Here is a 22,268-nt window from a genome sequence, read left to right as displayed (position 1 = left end):
ATCTGGATGCATCCTTTGTTCTCCATTTACTGTATCAAAGCTTATCTTAAAAAGGGGGTGGGGGAAATGAAGAATGTAAAGCACGCATGCCATTCAAACTTTGGTTTCTTATATAAAACTTGATGACCAAGTTCATATCTATTATAAACCATAAACTATTAATTTCCTTCCTTCCTTCCTATTTACCCACCTAGTGTGATTTGTTTCTTTTGTATGTAAATTCTACTCTCTGCTTGAGAAATACATACTCAGCTGAAATTGCATAGTATTTTAATGTGATTTGTCTCATACCTATTTAAATTCTCATTTTGAGCTGGAAAGAAAGAACTGCATGACTGAACTTTGTTTTCCTTACTTGGCTTAACATCGCAAAATCTGCTATGCAGAGATAATGTATTTGGACTTCAGTATTCTGTTTATGTCATTAGTTGTATGTACATAGTGTTCTTTCAGACTGCTGATTTAGGCAGCCAGATTCTACCCATCTTTTTAGAACATGGCTTCTTAAAGGTGATACTCATTCTACATAATTGCCCTAGATATGTATTATTGAATAAACAGTTTCTTTCCATTACAGGAAATAATTTTTAGTATTGGCTTGTTTTAGCAATAAGTAAATGGTTGTTATTTTTGAATATACTTTTTATTTCAATTAACTCATTTAAGTGGTTTGTATGTCCACTCATCTCACAACAGGTGAGTGAACCATGAATATTTGGGCCACCCAGATTGGGAGTTGTTCCATCTGCAGTCTTAGATGGGGTAGCACTTCCCCTTCAAGAATTGTGCACAGTCTGGGAGTCTTCCTGGATTCACAGATCCTGCTCAACGAGCAGGCTGTAAAACATTTGTTGTACCAGGTGTGCCTTTGCCTAATTCAGAAGGCTCTTCAGATCTCTTGTGGCTTGACTGTTGCATCATTGCCTGCTGTTTATATTACACTGTGACCTGATGCACCAGAGACAAATTCTTTGTGTGTCCAATTGCCCAATAAAGATTATTCTATTCTATTCTATTCTATTCTATTCTATTCTATTCTATTCTATTCTATTCTATTCTATTCCATTCCATTCCATTCCATTCCATTCCATTCCATTCCATTCCACTCCACTCCACTCCACTCCACTCCACTCCACTCCACTCCACTCCACTCCTGCTTTAGGGGGGCGGGGGCTGAAGAAATACAATAAATTGTATTTGCTCAGAACCTAATGTTTCATTTCTTCATTGCTGCTTAATATGGACTTTATTTATCAACATAGAAGTATCTAAATATCAGAAAACTATATAACAGAAATTGCATTTCTTAAGTCCATTTTTAGAATTCTATGTATTGCAGATTTTGTTTTCAAAATGTATATTCATTTATATGGTCACCCATCTCACCAATGCAACTCTGGGCAGCTAGCCAGAATTAAAATACAAGATAAATAATATATATATATATATATGTATATATGTATATATATATGTATATATGTATATATATATATATATATATATTTGTTTATGTAAGTTTTCACGGGTATGTATGTGTGTATAGTTAATATTTCGGGTTTCTTCCCGTGTAATTGTGGATATATCCCTAAAAGGGTAGAAGCGACGTTTCGGCAGAATCCCATCTGCCATCATCAGGCTTATGCCAGTAGTCATTTTGCACTAACTGACGTTGGAATTTCAAATCTGGTGCTGGTATTCTGGGATGGCTCCACCTTTTCATTCTGATTGGTTGGGAGTCCCAGTATGTGTTTATTGGCTTGGCTTCGGGTGTATGGTCGGTTTTTCTCCACTAGGTGGCAGGGCTACATATATATATGTAGGTCTTTGGTTATTCGGGTCTTCTCCCACGTAAAATTGGAAGTGTCTTGGCGACGTTTCGACGAAGTCTCATTCGTCTTCTTCAGGCTGGTGTTCTCGGCTTCGTGCTTCCAGGAGCACGAAGCCGAGAACACCAGCCTGAAGATGACGAATGAGACTTCGTCGAAACGTCGCCAAGACACTTCCAATTTTACGTGGGAGAAGACCCGAATAACCAAAGACCTACATACAAACACCCGCGAAAACCTGAGAAAACAAATATATATATATATATATATATATATATATATATATATATATATATATATATATATATATATATATAGTATTTATTTACATGTAGATCTAGATCTAGATCTAGATAGATATAGATATATATTTAAAGTGAAAATATTATTAGATTTACGTAGATTTACTTTACATAGACTATAGATTTATTAGATTTACTTTACGTAGACTATAGTAATTTTATTAAGGTCATTTTAAACTGTGTAAATGGCCTTTCAGAAAATCACATGTATGTAACTTTCAATTTTACAGCAGTTCTTTCCTATTCTTCAGCCAAAATTCATAGGACAAAGAGAATTGAAGAAACAAATAATTTGTATTTTCCTAAATTACAAGATACATTGGTTCTTTCATTTTAAAACAAAACAAGCTTTTGGAACTTTTGGGGAAAAAAATACCCATAACCAAAAACATTATTTCTAACTACACTCTAGAACAGAGGTCTTCAAACTTGGCAGCTTTAAGACTTATGGACTTCAACTCCCAGAATTCTCCAGCCAGCATAAAGCTTAAAGCTGCCAAGTTTGAAGACCTCTGCTCTAGAAGTTTTAATTCAATAAATAGAGCTCCATGGGGTCATACGTGCAAGTGCCAGAAACCACATAGTTCAACTTTAAAGTTGAACTGCCTTTTTTCTCTCTCTCCTTTTTCCTACACCTCCTTCCTTGGCATTGCTTATGCTCATTCTGTGAAGGTTCATATGAAGGTCAGTTTTTAAGGTAAAACAATCCTTCAGAATAGTTGTTGTAGCTGGCACAGACACCAATTTGGCTATTCACTGAGGCTGAAAATACAATACAACCCTCTGGGATTAATCTAACGTTTCATCACATGCTTGACTTTCTGTTCAATCTTATTATTTCAAGTCTGAGAAATTTTAAGAACAGGGTGAATGAATTTATTTCCGGACAATATACAGATTTCTCAGAAGAAAAATAGGATATCATGAATTTGTTTATATGGCAAAAAAAAAAAAAAAAAAAAAAAAAACCTTTTCACAGAATAATTTTGGGTCTACAAATAACTTGTTACTGTATCCTTACGATTTATATTGATTGTTTCCTAGTATGATTTGATTGCTTATTTGTACCCTATGATTAGCATTAAGTGTTGTACTTTATGATTCTTAATGAATGTATCTTGTCTTTTTATGTACACTGAGAGCACATGCACCAAAGACAAATTCCTTGTGTGTCCAAACACACTTGGCCAATAAAGAATTCTAATCTAATCTAATCTAATCTAATCTAATCTAATCTATTGACTTTTCAGTCTTCACATTGCTAAATAAAACATAATAATTGCTTCAAATTAACCCTGTACAATTAAGTATTAAGCTTTCAATAATTAATCTATTCAATAAGTAATATTGTGCAGCTTTTAAGATTTAATGCACCTATGGAAGGATTTTAAATTCAGATTCCATATCTGATATTTTTCTGTCCATTTTTTAATCTGGTGGTGTACTATATAATTAATAATTAAGAGTACTTCTGATGAGGAAAATGATGAATTGCTGTGACATATTTTGGAAGCAGGATCATTGAGTTATTTATATTCAGGCATTTGCTGTTTCAATTTTATAGTTTCAAATACCGGTAGCTTTCCCCCATTTTTAAAGAAAGAAAAATTGTGGCAATATAGAAAATTTGTCAGAGTGTGAACTATTTCAGAGAAGTCTCCCTCCACATTCATGCTTTTGAAAGGGTGATTTGACTGTCTCTAGAAGTAAATCTGCTGAATCGGAAGCAATTTGGGGAGTTCTTGGCATGGCAATCCAGGTGAAGCAGGCCTAGGCAAATCACCCTCAAAACACCTTAAACTACCTTTAGAGGATTTGTTTTGGTGAACCATTCCTAGAACACCACGATCTACGGTAGATAAGATTAAATGTACTCCAGAGAATGTAGAATGAGCTTGTTCTTCAATCATGGAGAGGATTTTTTTTTTTGCATTTAATTAATTATGATTATCTCTTTGAATAAGATTGTGGATTTCAACATGTGTTTATTGCAGAGAGAATGATTAGAAACAGATTGCATGGGCGAGAATTGATGTTCCTAAGCAGGCTGTTTTTTTTCCTCCCAGTCCTGTGCTGCTGTTTCTTTCCCCTTCTTGTTCTGAACATCTGTCCATTTTATAGCAAAATAATTTCTATGAAATAAGTGAAAGCCAGTTTCCCGGAGAAAACTGACACTTGGTTTGTCCATTCAGGAATTGTAGTAACTTCCTAGTAGCTCTTGATAAAAGTATAGTGGTATATTCAGTCTGGTGGTGTTTTTTTAAAAAAATCTGTTGTGTGCCTTTATGGGAATTTGGAAAGCATTCCATTAGGAAATAAAAGCTCAGTTCCATCTTTTGAAGTTTCATAGCTTGGGGTCACGTTATAAGAAGGTTTGAGGGGCTGAGCACCAAGACTGATCCCATAGCGTGAAAGGCTGGAGGTTTCAATCTCCTAGAACAGTGTTTGTCAATCTTAACTAGGTATTTTAAGGTGCGGACTTCAACTTCCAGAATTCCCCAACCCAGCCATGCTTAACCACAAATGTTAAAGTAGCCAAATCCTAGAAGGTTCCCTGGTCTGTAGAGCGCTCTCCCTCATAGCAAACAGTTTGGTAATTCCTGCTACCATCGTTTACTGTCTAGGAAATGTCATTACTTGACATTCTTTCCGTTAATCCTACCACATGAATCTCCACAATCCATGGCCTTACAGTATTGGAAAATAAGGGAGAAAAAAGGGATAGAAAATGAAATAAATTCTACAGTTGCACTATCTGTGGTGGGTTTCACTTACCTTTGCTACCGGTTCGCTCACGCGCGTGCTTGCTATACTCGTGTGCGTGCCACTTCTGCGCATGCGCAGAGCTTATTTGATGACGTCCGGGTGGGTGGGCGGAGCCTCCCACCGCCGCTACTACCGATTCGCCCGAACTGAGGTGAACTTGGTAGTACAGTGGTCTAAGGCACCCTGTTATTAAGCTGGTTATTAAGACCAGCTGCCTGCAATTACTGCAGGTTCAAATCTCGCCAAGGCTCAAGGTTGACTCAGCCTTCCATCCTTTCTAAGGTAGGTAAATTGAGGACCGAGTTGTGGGGGCAATAAGCTGACTTTGTATAAATATACAAAAGGATGAAGACTATTGCTGAGCACATTGTAAGCCGCCCTGAGTCTCGGCATATAAATAAAATTAAAAAAAAAAAAAACAATTGATAGCAACCCACCACTGTGCGCTATTGTACAGTGAAGTTTACACTAGACATCATTTTTTTAAAACAGTCTTTTGTTACCTTAAATAATCACATATAAAACCTTTACTGTTGAAACTAAACTTAAGTTTCTACAAGAACGATGAAAGTGTCTTAAAGGACTCCCCCATAGAAAAGTAAGAAGAAATAGAAAATCAAGCATAAAATCTCAATGCAAAATAGACAAATCGGAGTTCACACTCTACATTAATTAACTTCTATCCTATTCCTCTAGAGCAATATTTCTCAACCATCAAAGTCCACCCATCTTAAAGCTGCCAAGGTTGAGAAATGCTCCTTGAGAGAATAAATGAGCCTTGGAAAAGATGTTCCCCTGTTCAATATACAGCCTGGGAAATGCGTCTCCAGGCAAGTTCCAGCTGAAATCTAAGGGTGGAGCAGAATCTTGGCTTTCAGTTTGCCTTCCTGCTTAAGACACCTTCTTGCTCTTTTTTTTCTTGGAGCTTTTCCACAAGAACAAAAGTTCTTATTCTTGAATAGGACAAGAATGGAACGAATCTCTTCCTGCCTACCTGAGCAGGAGGAAATTCTTCCCATTCCGGCTGCGGGTCTAGGACTTCTCTCTCTCTCTCTCTCTCTCTCTCTCTCTCTCTCTCTCTCTCTCTCTCTCTCTCTCTCTCTCTCTCTCTCTCTCCCTCCCTCCCTCCCTCTCTCCCTCCCTCCCTCCCTCCCTCTCGCTTCCTTCTCCTAAAAAGAACCTGAGGCCATTTTGTTACAGCACCTCCCCATCCCACTCCCACCCCTGCGATTGATTGCACCGTGGCTTCTGGCTGTCAGCATTGGCAGCTAGCCGATTGGCTGGCAGCTAACTGTCCTGGGCAGTGAAAAGCCCGGGACGAACTGTGTTTCAGTGAATGGGCTGTGCCGAAGCACGTGGGATGGAGGGACCATAGCCCATTGGCCAGGGCGAATGAATGGGGGCAGGCCAGCCAAGGAGAAAAGCTAGAGGTTAATGCATGCAGGTGGGACCCTGGCGGAGAAACTGGCGTGGCCAACGGTAGGAGCTGAAAAGTCCCCTTCTGGCTGCCACTGTATCCCAAACTCAAGTTAGGCTCAGAAGAGATCGGTCAGCTGATGTAAGTGAACAAGGTGGTTCCGCCCCAGGCGCCTGATGGATCCTGATAGGTTCCAGAGGGAGCTTGGGCCAGTTCCTGAAACTCTGGCACACGACTCGGCTGAAGATCTGGTGGCTGCCTGGGATAGGACAGCCGCCGGTGCTCTGGACCGAGTCGTGCCTTTGCGGCCTCTGACCCGACGCCGAACCTGCCCGGCTCCTTGGTTTTCCAAGGAGCTGAGGGAGATGAAGCGCCGGAAAAGATGCCTAGAGAGTGGTTGGAGGGCGAGTCGCTCCGAATCCGACCGAACACTAGTTAGGTCTCATATTAAGACCTATCTAGTGGCGATAAAAGCGGCAAAGCGTAACCACTTTTCCGCTCTTATTGCATCGGCAGATAACCGCCCAGCCGCCTTGTTTAGGGTGACCCGCTCCCTCCTACATCAGGGAGCACGGGAGGACCCCTTGCAAGGCCAGGCTGAGGATTTTGCACAGTATCTGCACGATAAAATCGCTCAGATTCGGGAAGGCTTGGACTCTGACTGGGTAGATCCCGGCGGGGTGACTGAGGCTGGTCTTGAGAATGTTACCTGGGATGAGTTCGACCCTGTGACTCCTGAGGACGTGGACAGGATCCTGGGGAGATTAAACGCAACCACATGTTTATTGGACCCGTGCCCCTCCTGGCTGGTACTGGCCACCCGGGAGGTAACACGAGGCTGGCTCCAGAGGATCATAAATGCTTCTCTGAGAGAGGGTTTCTTGCCTCCCGCCTTGAAAGAGGCGGTGGTGAGGCCCCTCCTCAAGAAGCCTTCTCTGGACCCGGCCGTTTTGGCAAACTATCGTCCGGTCTCCAACCTTCGCTTTGTTGCGAAGGTTGTGGAGAGTGTGGTTGCGCGCCAGCTCCCACAGTTCCTGGATGAAACCGTCTATCTAGATCCGTGCCAGTCCGGCTTCAGGCCTGGGTACAGCACGGAGACGGCATTGGTCGCATTGGTGGATGATCTCTGGAGGGCTCGGGACAGGGGTTGTTCCTCTGTTCTGGTCCTGTTAGACCTCTCAGCGGCTTTTGATACCATCGACCATGGTATCATGCTGCGCCGGCTGGAGGGACTGGGGGTGGGAGGCACCGTGTTGCGGTGGTTCTCCTCCTATCTCTCTGACCGGTCGCAGTCTGTGTTGGCAGGGGGGCAGAGGTCGACTTCGAGGCGCCTTGCTTGCGGGGTGCCGCAAGGGTCGGTCCTCTCGCCGCTCCTGTTCAACATTTATGTGAAGCCGCTGGGTGAGATCATCCGTGGTTTTGGGGTGCGATGCCATCTGTACGCTGATGACACTCAGCTGTACATTTCCACCCCAGACCACCCCAATGATGCCCTCGAAGTGATGTCCCAGTGTCTGGAGGCCGTGCGGGTCTGGATGGGGAGGAACAGGCTTCGGCTCAACCCTTCCAAGACCGAGTGGCTGTGGATGCCGGCGTCCCGGTATAGCCAGCTGGTGCCATCGCTGGCTATTGGGGGCGAGTCACTGACCCCCACAGAGGGGGCTCGCAACTTGGGCGTCCTCCTGGACACACGGCTGTCTTTAGAAGAGCATATGACGGCCGTGGCCAGGGGGGCTTTTTATCAGGTTCGCCTGATACGCCAGTTGCGCCCCTTTCTGGATCGGGACTCCTTGTGCACAGTCACTCATGCCTTGGTTACGTCACGCCTGGACTACTGTAACGCTCTCTACATGGGGCTCCCCCTGAGGAGCACCCGGAGGCTCCAGCTGGTGCAGAATGCGGCTGCGCGGGTGATTATGGGAGCGACGTGGCGCTCCCACGTAACACCTCTCCTGCGCGAGCTGCATTGGCTCCCGGTGGTCTTCCGGGTGCGCTTTAAGGTGTTGGTTCTCATCTTTAAAGCGCTCCATGGCCTAGGGCCAGGGTATTTGCGAGACCGCCTGCTGCTACCGATAACCTCCCACCGGCCAATACGCTCTCACAGAGAGGGCCTCCTCGGGGTGCCGTCGGTCAGGCAATGTCGGCTGGCGGCCCCCAGGGGGCGAGCCTTCTCTGTGGGGGCACCCACCCTGTGGAATGAGCTGCCTCCTGGAATACGATTGATCCCGGACCTCCGGACCTTCCGTAAAGCCCTGAAGACGTTTTTATTTCATCAAGCCGGCCTAGCCTAAATGGTTTTTAATTGGGATTTTAAATTTTATGGATTTGGGGTTTTAAATTTGGGTAGCCAATGATTTAATTCTTTTAATTATCTTAACTTTTGCATTTGTATGTTTTTTAATTTTGGCTGTTCACCGCCCTGAGTCCCTTCCGGGAGAAGGGCGGTATACAAATTAAATTAATAAATAAATAAATAAATAAAACGAGTTCAGACTCACCTATAAAAATCAAAATGTTTTTTGAGAAAAGAGCAAGGAGAAAACATGGATTACAAAGGTAATTAAGATTGAGCAGATTCACAACTTTAACTATCTCAGAGTAATTTTTGACACCAAAGAATCATAGAAAGCAGATCGTAATGATTACTCTCAGGCAATTTTAGAATCGTCTCCTATCATTAGACACTGCATTTTTACCAAGGATGCAATTAGTTCCTTTTGCTCTTTGAATCCCAAATAGCTCTGATCTTCCCTGGACTACATGTGAGAATCTGTGCCAGGAGGAAGGCAATGGAAGTGGTGCACATGAATTTTTTGAGAGCTATTCTTGCTACTTGAAGACATAGCCAATGCCACTGTCAAGGAGTTCAGGCAGGAATGCCTATACATGGGTTATAGTCTAGAGCCGTGATGGCGAACCTATGGCACGTGTGCCCAAAGTGGCACAAGAAGCCATGTCGCCCGACACACGTGGCCTTGTCTGTTTGTCTTCTGGGTTTCTGGCGCGCATGCACATGTGACAATCAGCTGTCCCCCACACATGCGGCAGTGCCAAAAACCGATGTGTGCATGCTCGCCGGCCAGCTGATTGTTGGGTGCCCATGTGCGCCAGAACCCAGAAGTTCGGCTTTTACGGAGCGTGATCCCTTGGTGCGTGCGGCAGTGCTGAAAACCAGCCTGTGCATGCGGGCCGGCCAGCTGATCGCCATAAGTGCTAGGATCCAGAATTTCAGCTTTTCCAGAACACGGCCCCAGCGAACATGACGTTTCCGCGCAACATTTTTGGCACTTGGTGCCGAAAAGATTCGCCATCACTGGCCTAGAGGATAATAATCAGTTACTGACTAAATACCTAGCTCTTCCCCACTGGATCCTTGTATTGATGGTGGATCATTCTCCTAGCAGGGGGGATGCTGTGGAGTCCAGCTTCCCAGATGTATTCATTTTTACCCTTTGTTATGCAAAGGTCATCCTTTCTGAAAGTTGGTAATAATGAAGTAACAGATGGAAGTCAGTAAGACGCCACATAACAGCAGAGCCTGAATTTCAAGTAGGCCTTGGATGCTGGCCAAATATCTAACCACTTTCACCTTCCCCAAGTTGAGTAATGGCTTCTTTCAGATATGTCTTCATGGGTTACCATCAGCACTTCTATTACGCAAATATTCTAAAACCCTCTCTACCTGACAAAAGTTTCTCTTTCTGGCTCAAAGCAGATTGAAACTATTGACTATATCATAATATTGACTACATCATAATTTCTACAAAGAAATTTGGAATTTCGACTGTTAAGGTGAATAGATACATGAAGGTCTTACTCTGATTCCAACTCTGGTATTACTAGCACAGTGCTAAGGTCTGTGTTGCTACTGTTAACATTTGTCATCAAATGTTTCAATTGTCCTTGTTTTATGTTTATATATGAATTATTGATTATAATAATAAAGGTAATAATAAAGTATATGCTATATTATTCTCTCTCTCTCTCTCTCTCTCTTTCTCTCTCTCTCCTGTTTAATCATATGAATGCCAAGAAATAATAGAAAAATCTAGCAGACTACAGGATATTGCTAGTGTACTTTTATTTAGAGACAGCACCATAATAAGGAAATTCTAAATAGCAAACATGCATGATTGAAGTCTTACAAAATTCTAAAGACAAAATGTTAAAATTTAAATATACAATACAAAATAAAAAATAATCTTATGCAGCAATACTAGTTTTCTATCTACCTATCTTGTGAAAGGGGCGCAGTGGCTCAGTGGCTAAGATGCTGAGCTTGTTGATCGAAAGGTCGGCAGTTCAGCAGTTCGAATCCCTAGTGCCGCATAATGGGGTGAGCTCCCGTTACTTGTCCCAACTTCCGCCAACCTAGCAGTTCAAAAGCACGTAAAAAATGCAAGTAGAAAAATAGGGACCACTTTTGGTGGGAAGGTAACAGCGTTCCGTGCGTCTTTGGCATTTAGTCATGCCGGCCACATGACCATGGAGACGTCTTCGGACAGCGCTGGCTCTTCGGCTTAGAAACAGAGTTGAGCACCGCCCCCTAGAGTCAGGAATGACTAGCACATATGTGTGAGGGGAACCTTTACCTTTACCTTATCTTGTCAAAGATAACCAATATCCACTCTCTCAGTCCTGGACTTCCCAAAAGATACCTAGAGATTCAGTTTGTTCTGATACTGGTGGAGAATGAGTCCCATTTTCTCTTCTTAGTGTGTCTGGTTTTTTTTTAAAGACAACCTGTTTTTCTCTCCAAGGGAAATGTGTGGGGTGGCTCAGTAGAAACTCTTAAGCCATCTGTTACTATGCTGCTCCCTATATAGTGCATATAAAAAGTGTACACACCTGTTTAAATACCAGGCTTTTGACATGTGAAAAACTCAGACCAAGAGAAATCACTTCAGATTTTTTTCCACCTTTAATATTACAGATAAGCTGTACAGTTCAGTTGAAAAACAAACTGAAATATTTTAGGGGGGAAAATTACAATAAAAATGTTGATAAATGTTTTGCAGGCCAAAACACTGTCCCTGACAAAAGGACATTTTTTTCCCCTCGTGCCATCAATCTGCACCAAGAGCTTCTCCATTGGAGACAAATTCCTTGTGTGTCTAATCATACTTGGCCAAATAAAGTATTGTATTCTGGCTATGAGAATGGTGAGGGAACTGGAAACCAAGTCCCAGGGAAATTATTAAATGGATCAGTTATACCTAGGCTGGAGAACAGAAGACTGAGGCCAGAGACGAGCAAACTTCAGATGTCCTACTATGGGTTGTTGTATAGAGAAGGAAATGACTTTGTCTTTTGTTGTTTTTAGAGAGAATCAAACATCTGAAATACTTTCAGCGGATCCAGCATTAAGCAAGAGTTAGATTAGATAATTTCTGAGGTCTAAGAAACTCTTAAGATTCTATAATTCTGTTAAATGATTTAACTGATAGCAGTGTAACAGCTGCCCTTTGTCTAAAATTGTCAGTAGAATTTGATTTGAACTACTTGGATAGAAGGACCAGATAGAAAATTAAAAGATCTTATTTTTTTCCTGATTCTGTATGCTACTTACAGTTTGCATTTTTGTAAAATGCATAAAAACAAATAGCACCTTAGCAATATTTTAAGTTGCTAAGTATAATTATTCATTTTTCTAATCTGTAGAAACTAAAATGGTTGTTTTGCATTTTTCATTCTTAGGTGCGGTGGATGATGTATTGGATTGTGTTTGCTCTTTATACGTTTACTGAAACATTAACTGACCTCTTGATCTCTTGGTAAGATCTGTACAGTTGCAAAGCATGATGATTTGTTTATGTTTTCATGTATCACCATGTCCATTGTTGGTAGTTGATACTGTTTAAAAGCTTGTTAGCTAGATTCTAGGGAAGGTGGAATTACAAGAATATTATTTATATGTATATAAAGCATATCTGAAATATGTGAAAAATTACCTAACTTAACCTGAAACTTAGGTTAATTAGAAGGAATATGCCTATTTCTTTGTATCATATAACCACATTATGAATTCTAACTTATATTTTACAGGTTTCCATTATATTATGAACTGAAGATTGCTTTTGTTATTTGGTTGCTGTCTCCATATACAAGAGGGGCAAGTTTAATATACAGGAAGTTTCTTCATCCTCTCCTTTCTTCAAAAGAAAGAGTAAGCCTACCTCCTGCTGTGGATATTTTAGAAAATAAATTGGCATTAAGTGGTAATGGGGATGAAGAATGACATTACTATCTTGTGCTTTGTGCCAAAATAGGATGTTATAGATTGCCAATATCAGATTAAATTAATATCTGTGCTACAAATATTTTTCTTCCTAGGAGATTGATGAGTACATTGTGCAAGCCAAAGAACGTGGTTATGAAACAATGGTGAACTTTGGTAAACAAGGCTTAAACTTAGCTGCTACTGCTGCAGTGACTGCAGCTGTAAAGGTAAACACTGCTGCATGTTATGTATTTACTACTTAGCATAAAATGGGTGAGAGGGGATGTGTGTTCAAAAAGGTAAAAGGTGAAAAGCTGGATAACCTTTTTCTAACAGCATATTCTAAAAAGTATGTTCTCTCATACAAGAGTTGACTTTTTAAACAGTGAAGATGACTCTTTTTTCTCTCTTGTTGCTTTTCTTGGTGGTAAATGACATTCCACAGGATTTCTGACTTCTTTCTGCTGTTCTTCAATCAAGTTGAGGTAAATGTTCATGGGAGGTTAAAGCATGAAACAGTGATCAGTATGGTTGACTGGGATATTAATATGATTCCCTGATGAATTCAAATTTGTAAGGAAAAAAATTAAATTGATGAACTTGAATTTAACTGCTGATGCTTAACAGCTGTCTGATACTAGTTGGCAGCCAAATTGGGCTTTTCACATGGATTCAGACATGTTCCTAATTATCTGTCATTTGCCTAAAATACGAGGTATCTCCATTTTTTACATTCAGAATAGTTATTGAGTATAATGAGACCAGAGTGACAAAATATTATACAAAGGGAAGCTGCATGAGCATATGCTTTTACAATAACTTTGAATGGAAAATACAGTTTGTTCTACAATTAGAATTTGTACCTGATAGCAAAATACCGTATATGCATCATACATCAGGGCTATCCTTTATCATTTTTTTGAAATAATTTTATCAAAGATTACGAATTGAAATAAAAACTAATATACTAATAAAATATAAAATAACAAATAAAATGTGTGAAAAAGAAAAAAATAACTTCATCTGAAGTATGAACAATTTTAGTAACTTATCACCCTCTCTTAAGATATAACATATTCTCTCTTTACCCCTTGTCTCATCTCTTAGCTAAAAACAAAATCCAAAATCTTTGTCATTCATTTCTTATCAGCAAAAGTCCAGAGATTATTATCCTTTTTAATCTAGGACCACCCTTCATCATTGATGTACATAGAACGAAACTGGGGAGTGGTCTAACTGATCTAGGTATCAGTAGAAGTTGCCAAGCAGTTTCTATAAAGTAGCAGCGATCGCTTTAGTCAGTGTAAAATGCAACATTTGTAAAATGTTTGTGATTATTGAGACCACCAGTGGAATATTCTCTGGGGACTCAAGTCCCCAAAGATATAAGCTATAGTGGCTTATTCCTAGGAATTCTCTTCTGATAAATACTCTGCAGAATTTGCCCATTAAGGTGAGAAAGGCAGTGGGAAATAGGGACCTAGGCATGTAAGTTGCATAATTAAACTTCCAGGTTTCCTGAAACTGCAGTTTAGATGTCTGCTTTCCTTCAGATTATATTACTTTAAATGCTAAAGTGAAGATCTGATCAATGAAACCATGTTTTTCCCATAAAATATTAACATTATTCTCAGTTCTTCAGAATTCCGTTTATTGTGAAGATATACATTTACACAAGTTGTCTGATATAGGGGCGGATTTCAAAACCCGTCACTACCGGTTCGCTCGTGGGCGCTTGCGCGCTCGTATGCTCTCATGCGCTCATGGGTGCTCATGCGCATATGGGCACTCATGCGCACATGTGACGCTTCTGTGCATGCGCAGAAGCATCTGGGCACGTGGGCGGAGCTTCCCTCCACCACCACTGCTACCGGTTCGCCCGATCCGGGACGAACTGGTAGCAACCTACCACTGGTCTGATAGCAATTTCTGCTAGAGGAGACTAGTAACAAGCTGCTGAGCATGTTACCATTGCTTAAAAAGGAACCAAAAACCAGGATTTTTTATGACTTTAAACGGCTATTGATAGAAGCAGCCAGATTCTAATGCTGATCAGATCACAAACAGCTGTGCAGTAGTTTAGCTTCTTTTAACGGTAGATGGAATTATTTCATCTTGCTTGTCCATCTTAGGTGAGATTTTCAGCAATTCGGTTTACTACGATCATTTCCATGATGAGAAATCTCAATTTTGTAATGCCAGAGTATTCCACATCACATTATTCATGCTGACCAAACCCATGTTTATTCGTTTTATTCTATTTTTCTCATGGTGAAATTGTGAAACTGATTTTCAGTTTCAGCATCTATCTCCGGAAAGATGCAGACAATTGAATAGTTTGTTTCACTTACATCCTTAAATTGAGCAGCAACTAAATTAAGAGCCCCAGAGGACTTGGGTGAGATTCAGCTATATCATTAATTCGAACATTGTCTGGCTTTCTTGCTTGTAGTTTAGTGTGTTTGTGTAAATTTAGCCAATTGTGATATATTTAGATACTATGAGTAAACAAATCAAGGCTTAGTGTGTGATATAGGTCACAAAGCCCCTAATTGTCTAACCCCAAAGGACCTCCTAAGATAAACCTGAGTAGTCCATGACTTATTCCCATTGCTGTTTCGCAGTCACTGGGGGCATTCAGTATACTAACAGCAGAATTCTTCTGTTATTCATCTGCCGCTATTTATGTCACCATCTGAATCCCTTAACGTCTTACGGATTAGAGCTGATAAAAATGACATGACCCTGGCATTCCTGTGATTATAGTAGATAAACCTAGAGTTTCCTAAGGCAAGTATTCTAATCTTGCTAACCTGTGATCACCACAGCCCTTTCCTGAAATGTCTTGAATCTTAACTTCCTGAAATAAAGGCAGGTTCCTTCTTTCAAATGATGTGGCTTGTTTATGGTTTCCAGTTGGTGCTTTGCCTGCTGCGGAAACATTTCATTTCCTTTGCTTCAAACAGGGTGACCTCCAGAGATTAGAGCTGTCAGAACAACTTCTCATTTTGCTTTCTTACAAAATACTTTAAATGTGTGCATGTTTACCTAATAATTACAGTTGCTAATATTAGCTCTTTTTTCTCAAGAACAAAGATACAAAAGTCAGCATTTGTGCTATAGATTAGAGCTGTATTTAGATGACCATATACCTCTAATAAGTACTGTTATTTGAACAGTTAGACATGTTTTTTAAAAAAATTAAATGACTCCATTCAGCCCTTCACATCTGGGACAGGGTTGGTATTCACTTACTTTCCCTACCAGTTCGCAAATGTGAGTGCACGCTCCCAGTCCACGCATGTGCCCTGCCTTCCGCGCATGTGCTTTGCTGGCAGACATGCCTTCCGTGCATGTGCCTGGCCTCAAAAACATGCCTAAATAGGATGACATACAGCCGGGGCGAGTGGACAGACCCACCTGTGATTTCCGCTATCATTTCGGGCGAATCGGTCCGAACCGGCTGAATACCACCTCTGATCTGGGATTCTATTAAACGAAATTTATTTCAGGCAGAATTGAGAGGATGGCGAATAATACTAGTGTATAAATTTATCAAGGCATACTTTTAATATGGTGCTAAGACTTTACAGAATAAACATTGAAAGAATCATAATTTGAATAAGGCTCAATTTACGCACTAAATTATGGACTTAGTAGCTGAATTTAATTAATTTTGGAGGGTATATTGGAGAAAAAAAATTAACCTTTACAGAGGAAAGAGACGAGGGCTGTGTAGGATAGGTGAAATGCTCCCGGTTCGGACTGGATCACCCGATCCGGTGGTGATGGCTGTGGGTGGTTCAGAGAACCAGTAGCAAAAATCCCTGCCCCCCCCCCATGACCAGCTGAGCCGCGCAATCAACAGAGGCTTTTTTTAAAAAAAAATTAGAAGCATTTTTTCTACAACCTCTTCAGATGAAAAAATGCTTTTAAAAGTAAAAAAAAAAGCCTCTGATGATCGCGCAACTCAGCTGGGATCGAAGAGGTTGTAAAATAATGCTTTTAAAAGCCTCTAATGATCCGAGCTGAGTTGCCTGATCGGCAGAGGCTTTTAAAAGCATTTTTTTACAACCTCTTCCACCGAAGAAGTTGTAGAAAAAATGTTTTTAAAAGAAAAAAAAAGCCTCTGACGATCAGGCAACTCAGCTGGGATCGTCAGAGGCTTTTAAAAGCATTATTTTACAACCTCTTCAGCCGAAGATGAAAAAGAAAGTTGGCCACACCCACTCAGTCACATTACCCCCACCACCACCACTAAGCCACGCCCACAGAACTGGTAGTAACAAATTTTACATTTCACCACTGGATAGGAAGGAAACAGTTCTGAATTATCACCTGACAGCTGTTTACAGTCATAAATCTAGAAACACTTACATAGAATTTCAGTTAAATTGTAACCTGCAAAAAAGCCTAGCTTAATATTGATGGGAATTGACATTTGCAAACAAGTTGTATTTTAAATTGCTTACAAAGAGACAAGTGAGATCACACAGGTGCTCTGGAAGCTGCCCAAGCCAGACCCAACATTAACAGGCATCTTCTTGGGACTCACTCAGAAGCTCTTTCAGTTGCTGAGAAGACTCCCTTAATGCATAAAGTAGTGGCCAAAATTGTGGAAAATTTTTGGGAAAACTGTATTTTCTAAAACTAGCTAATAACACCACTTTTTTTTTTTTTGAGTAGTACTATAAAATTATATATCAATGGAAAGATAATTTAATCAAGAATGTAATGCAAAAACTTTGATGAAGGATTTGCTATTAGAATAGCAGTTACAGTATAAAGAAGAAATATGAATCACTTAGAAAAAACGAGTTATACAAAAATGATCACCATGTCAGTTAATACTTAGTTGGGTAACCTGTAGCATGAATTACGGCCTTACAACGTCTTCCCATGGGGTGAACCAAGTCTTTGAGTTCTGCAGCTGTTATAATGTGAAACCAAGATTGAGTGATTGCTTCTATTAACTGGGTTTTATTGCTGGGTCGTTTCTGACTAACAAGTTTCTTTAGGCAGCTCCATAGATTTTCAGTTGGGTTAAGGTCTGGGCTATTCCCAGACCTTAACCCAGAAACTCCCCCCCCCCCTCCAAAAAAAAAGTGGCGTTATTAGCCATCAAACCTCAAAAATACACTTTTCCCAAAAGGTTCCCACAATTTTTGCCACTACTGTACAGCAACCTTACACCAACTTGCCCACCTGCAATTACGTTCCTTGCAGAGCTGCTTGAAGACGCTCCCACACTAATACTGTTTTGTAGCTTGTTCCCATGATTTTATTAGCACTCTGTATTATTGCCGCTTCATGCCTCCAAGGGAGTCTTTTACATCATTTCTTTCTTTAACTGTAGCTGCTAGCATGTTCATTTATATTAGGCTTAGGAGTCTTTTCTTTTTTTAAATGCAGTGACCCAGGCTTATTCAGTTATATAACTTGGCTCAAACAAACAAACAAACAAAAAACAGGTGTCATTTTGGGCTCACTATGTTGTACGAAAAAAAAAAACCAGGGACGCTGTGGTTCAGTGGCTAAGACGCTGAGCTTGTCGATCAAAAGGTTGGCAGTTCAGTGGTTTGAATCTCTAGTGCCGCATAATGGAGTAAGCTCCCGTTACTTGTCCCAGCTTCTGCCAACCTAGCAGTTCGAAAGCACGTAAAAAATGCAAGTATAAAAATACTTGGTGGGAAGGTAACAGCATTCCGTGTGCCTTTGGCATTTAGTCATGCTAGCCACATGACCACAGAGACGTCTTCAGAGAGCGCTGGCTCTTCGGCTTTGAAACGGAGATGAGCATCACCCCCTAGAGTCGGGAACGACTAGCACATATGTGCGAGGGGAACCTTTACCTTTATCTTTACTTTATGTTGTAATAAACCCAGCTGTTACATTTGGAAACTGGAACCTATTGTAGTGTATTGTTCAGGCTTAAACTTTTTGGTTTTTTAAAATCACGGTTAAGCAAAATGGATGAATATATGTGAATCCAGAGTAATAAACCGTAGACTCTGGATTCACATTATACTCATCCATTTTGCTTAATTGTGATTTTTTAAAAATCAGAAATTTTAAGTGATTTTCCTAAATTATTACAATATCAGCTTAAAATCTACTAATCATTAAATCAGAAATACAAGAATTATGGTATTTTTTTCTTTGCATGTGCCTTGTTTTTATTCCATGGATAGTGTTCTTGTACCATATTAAACTATATAATACATAAGGATTGGAATAAAATTCATTGTGCCATCAGGAGTTTATTGTAAGTGTCTAACATTATCCTAGGACATACTGCTATATTTTTTATCACATATTTATGTTAGTCACATTTTTTTCCCACTTTGCAATAGAATCTTCCTGTCCAGAAAATATAGGTGACACTGCATTATTAGTCATTCTCTCATATTTGGGAGGAAATAAACTTCTGTTTGTTTGTTTGTTTATATTCATTTATGCTTATTCATCTATTTAATGTTTATGCCACCCATTTACTAAAATTTTATGCCATCCAGCTCTCCCGCAAAGTGACATTTTTTGATGTTATATTAGATAAAGATAATAAATTTCGTAGTGCAGTTTGAATTAAGCAATTATGCTAAACATAGTTCTTAATCTAACATTTGAAAATTTTGTCAATTGGATGCTAAAGGTAAGTAACTTTTATCATTTGGTGCAATGTATTTTGCATTGCTATTGGAAACTGATTGATATCCTGTTAGAAACTGAGACTTTATTAAAGTCCAATACAGTCATATGAAAAAGTACCATATATATTCACATATAAGGTTGACTCTCACATTTTTAACCAAAATGCCATGAAAAATGTGCCACCTGCAGATAAGCTGACTCATATTTTATCTGCAGATGGGCTTATGTGCAAATACATACAAGATACAGGTAGTCCTTGTTTAATGTCCATTTGTTCAGTGACCTTTCAAAGTCATAACAGTACTGAAAAAATGGAATTTGAGACCATTTCTTAAACTTGAGACTTTGGGTCATACGATAAAAATTTGGCCCTGCTTGCATTTATGACCTGGTGCTGTGCCATGGGTGCTTGCCAGCCCACATTCCCTTGTCTCCGCCTGCAGTAGTCGCTTGCCTGCCACGGCTTCCTAGCTCATGCCTGAAGTGCAGGAAACTCTGCTGCCACTAGTCACAAAAGAAAACACAGTCAACATACATTCTCTACTTAGGCAAAGGCAGCGCTTCACTCCATAGAGGACATTGAACCATCAATACCACACTGTAGTAGTAAAGATGCTCTGCCTCGCAGAGGGTGTGACTTGTTTGGTTTCCAAGCAGTGGTGGGTTTCTACCACCGGTTTGTCGCATGAGTGCACACTCACTTTGTGCATGTGTGCACCTTCCATGCATGTGTCCGGCTTTTTGCGCATGTGCATTGCTCACATGTACACCTTCCACGCATGCGCCGGGCCTCAAAAACATGGCTAAATAGGACGGCATAGTGCCAGGGCGGGTGGGCAGGCCCACCCGCGATCTCCGCTACCGGTTTGCCCAAATCGGTACGAACCGGCTGAATACCACCTCTGCTTTCAAGGTAATGATGGGTGTATCGAGCATGGGGGAGGGGCAAAGTGTACTGTTGCTCAGTCAAGGCCTGATGGGTAGCTACTATTGGCTGTGTTTTCTTTTCCTTTTTCCTGTCCTTTAAAAAAAAAAAAGGTGCATGCCCAGGCGACAATTGGGTACTTCTCTTACTCTTTTAATTTAAAGTGATATACCCTTTTTCTGCAAAGCTCAGATTACCTGGTTTCTACACCTTTCCCCACCCCCATTTATTCTGACAAATATTGGACAGAGAATTAGATTACAATAAGATAGAGAGTGGTTGGCTCATGCTTACTCAGCAAGCTTTATGGCAAAAGAAGGAATACAATTGTTTTTTCTTCCCGGTGAACTCCATACAGTATGTCATTCTTAAAGCAGAGACCTAGTTGCATAGGATTTGAAGACCCATCATTTTTAGGCATGCTGGAAAGGAATTCTGGCTGGCCAGGGCAATTCTTTGCACTATTCCATCTCTTTGCTGGTTTAAACGATCCATCATGTTGTGGTTTGTCCTGCAGCAGCGATCCTTCCTCATCAGCTGTTTGTAGTAAGGATTGTTCCGGCCAGTAGTGATATATGACAAGGCGTAATGCAAAGGATCATCCTGACTGGCAGGGTCTTGGCCCCTTCTCTTCCTGGCAGGGCAGCAGTCATAAGTTGAGGACTACTTGTATATGGGTATTTTAAAAAGTATCGCTGAATGTATTCGGGTACAAGCAGGGGTGCTATTCAGCAGGTTCTGGAGAACTGGTAGCGGAAATTTTGAGTAGTTCGGAGAACCGACAAATACCACCACTGGCTGGCCCCAGGGAATGGAGTTTTTGCAATATCCTTCCCCCAGGAGTGGGGAAGGAATGGGGATTTTGCAGTATCCTTCCCCTGCCACGCCCACCAAGCCACACCACGCCCACCAAGCCATGTCCACAGAAACGGTAGTAAAAAAATTTGAATTCCACTACTGGGTACAAGCCCATCTTTGGATCAGCTGATCCAATTTTTTGGGATGTATTTTGGCACCTAAAACTCTCAGCTGTAACTGGTGTGTGATAATTATGATATCTCCTTTTATCAATATTGTTGAAATGAAGATCTAATAGCTGTATGTTAAAATGTGTTGAAGAAGTCAAGACAAAAATTTCAGTGAGGTGCACTCTTTCACGTGACTGTATATCAGTTTGGAGAGAGGATTCCTTCCTCCCATTGAATGACATCTCATTTTTCCTCTTCAATGCTACAGGGGCAAGGAGCAATAACAGAGAAGCTGCGGAGTTTCAGCATGCATGACCTCACAGCAATACCAGATGATGAGCCAATAGGACAAAGGCACTATCAGACTTTGCCTGGTACCAAAAAGAAAAGCAAGGGTTTGAATCCCAATGAACCCTTAGGTTGGTATATTATTAAGTTGGGCTAGTTCTGCTTTTCTAGGTTTTGTATACCGTATTTTTCAAACTATAAGACACACTTTTTTGTCTCCCAAAAGGGGGTGAAAATGTCTGTGCGTCTTATAGACCAAATATTGCCAAAGCCCTGCCCACCTGCCAGCCGTTTTTTTGCCTCTGCATGGCCTATTTTCGGGCCTTTTTTCAGCCTTTCTTAGGCCATTTTTCAGCCTGTTTTCAGGGCTTTTTTCAGCCATTTTCGAGGCTTTTTTGGCCCACTTTTTCCAAAAATGGGTTGAAAAAAAACCTAAAATACGAGCTGAAAAAAGGCTTGAAAATGGGCCAAAAAAAGCCCCGAAAACAGGCTGAAAAAAGGCTGAAAAAGGCCCGGAAAAAGGGAGGCCAAAAACTTTTTTTGTTTTCTTCTTCTAAATTTAGGTCCGTGTTATAGTCAGGTGTATCTTATAGTCTCAAAAATATGGTAAGCAGTGGTGGATGACCCTCCATTGAAGTCAGATCACCAGAGCCACTGTTTCCTCTCTTGAAACTTGGAATGTTGACTCTATGGGATTTGCTGCCAGAGTTTCAAAGAAAATTCCCTCAAAGGCTCTTGTAGGCCTTGCTTTTTACTGCCTGCCTCCAAAATCATCAGCTTGGGGTATAGGCATGGAATTGATATTATTGCTTCAAAGTGTTTTTCTCAGGGGTGCTATTCAGCAGGTTGTGACAGATTCTGGAGAACCGGTAGCGGAAATTTTGAGTAGTTCGGAGAACTGGCAA

General features: G+C 40.7%; 1 protein-coding gene across 1 annotated transcript in view; it reads left to right on the top strand.

Annotated features, from left to right (window-relative positions):
* REEP3 (receptor accessory protein 3) overlaps positions 1 to 22,268 on the top strand; it is a 52,228-nt gene that overhangs the window by 24,103 nt on the left and 5,857 nt on the right. Inside the window, exons 3-6 of the mRNA XM_034435734.3 lie at positions 12,009 to 12,085; positions 12,357 to 12,477; positions 12,645 to 12,758; positions 21,344 to 21,494. Of these exons, the coding sequence (XP_034291625.2) occupies positions 12,009 to 12,085; positions 12,357 to 12,477; positions 12,645 to 12,758; positions 21,344 to 21,494 (463 nt within the window). The remainder of the gene's footprint in view (positions 1 to 12,008; positions 12,086 to 12,356; positions 12,478 to 12,644; positions 12,759 to 21,343; positions 21,495 to 22,268) is intronic.

The sequence above is a fragment of the Pantherophis guttatus genome, chromosome 6 (assembly GCF_059756535.1).
Source record: "Pantherophis guttatus breed Tessera chromosome 6, ASM5975653v1, whole genome shotgun sequence".
In the NCBI taxonomy this organism is placed as follows: domain Eukaryota; kingdom Metazoa; phylum Chordata; class Lepidosauria; order Squamata; family Colubridae; genus Pantherophis; species Pantherophis guttatus.
Note: the sequence above shows the minus strand (reverse complement) of the source record. Positions and strands in the feature narration are given on the sequence as shown.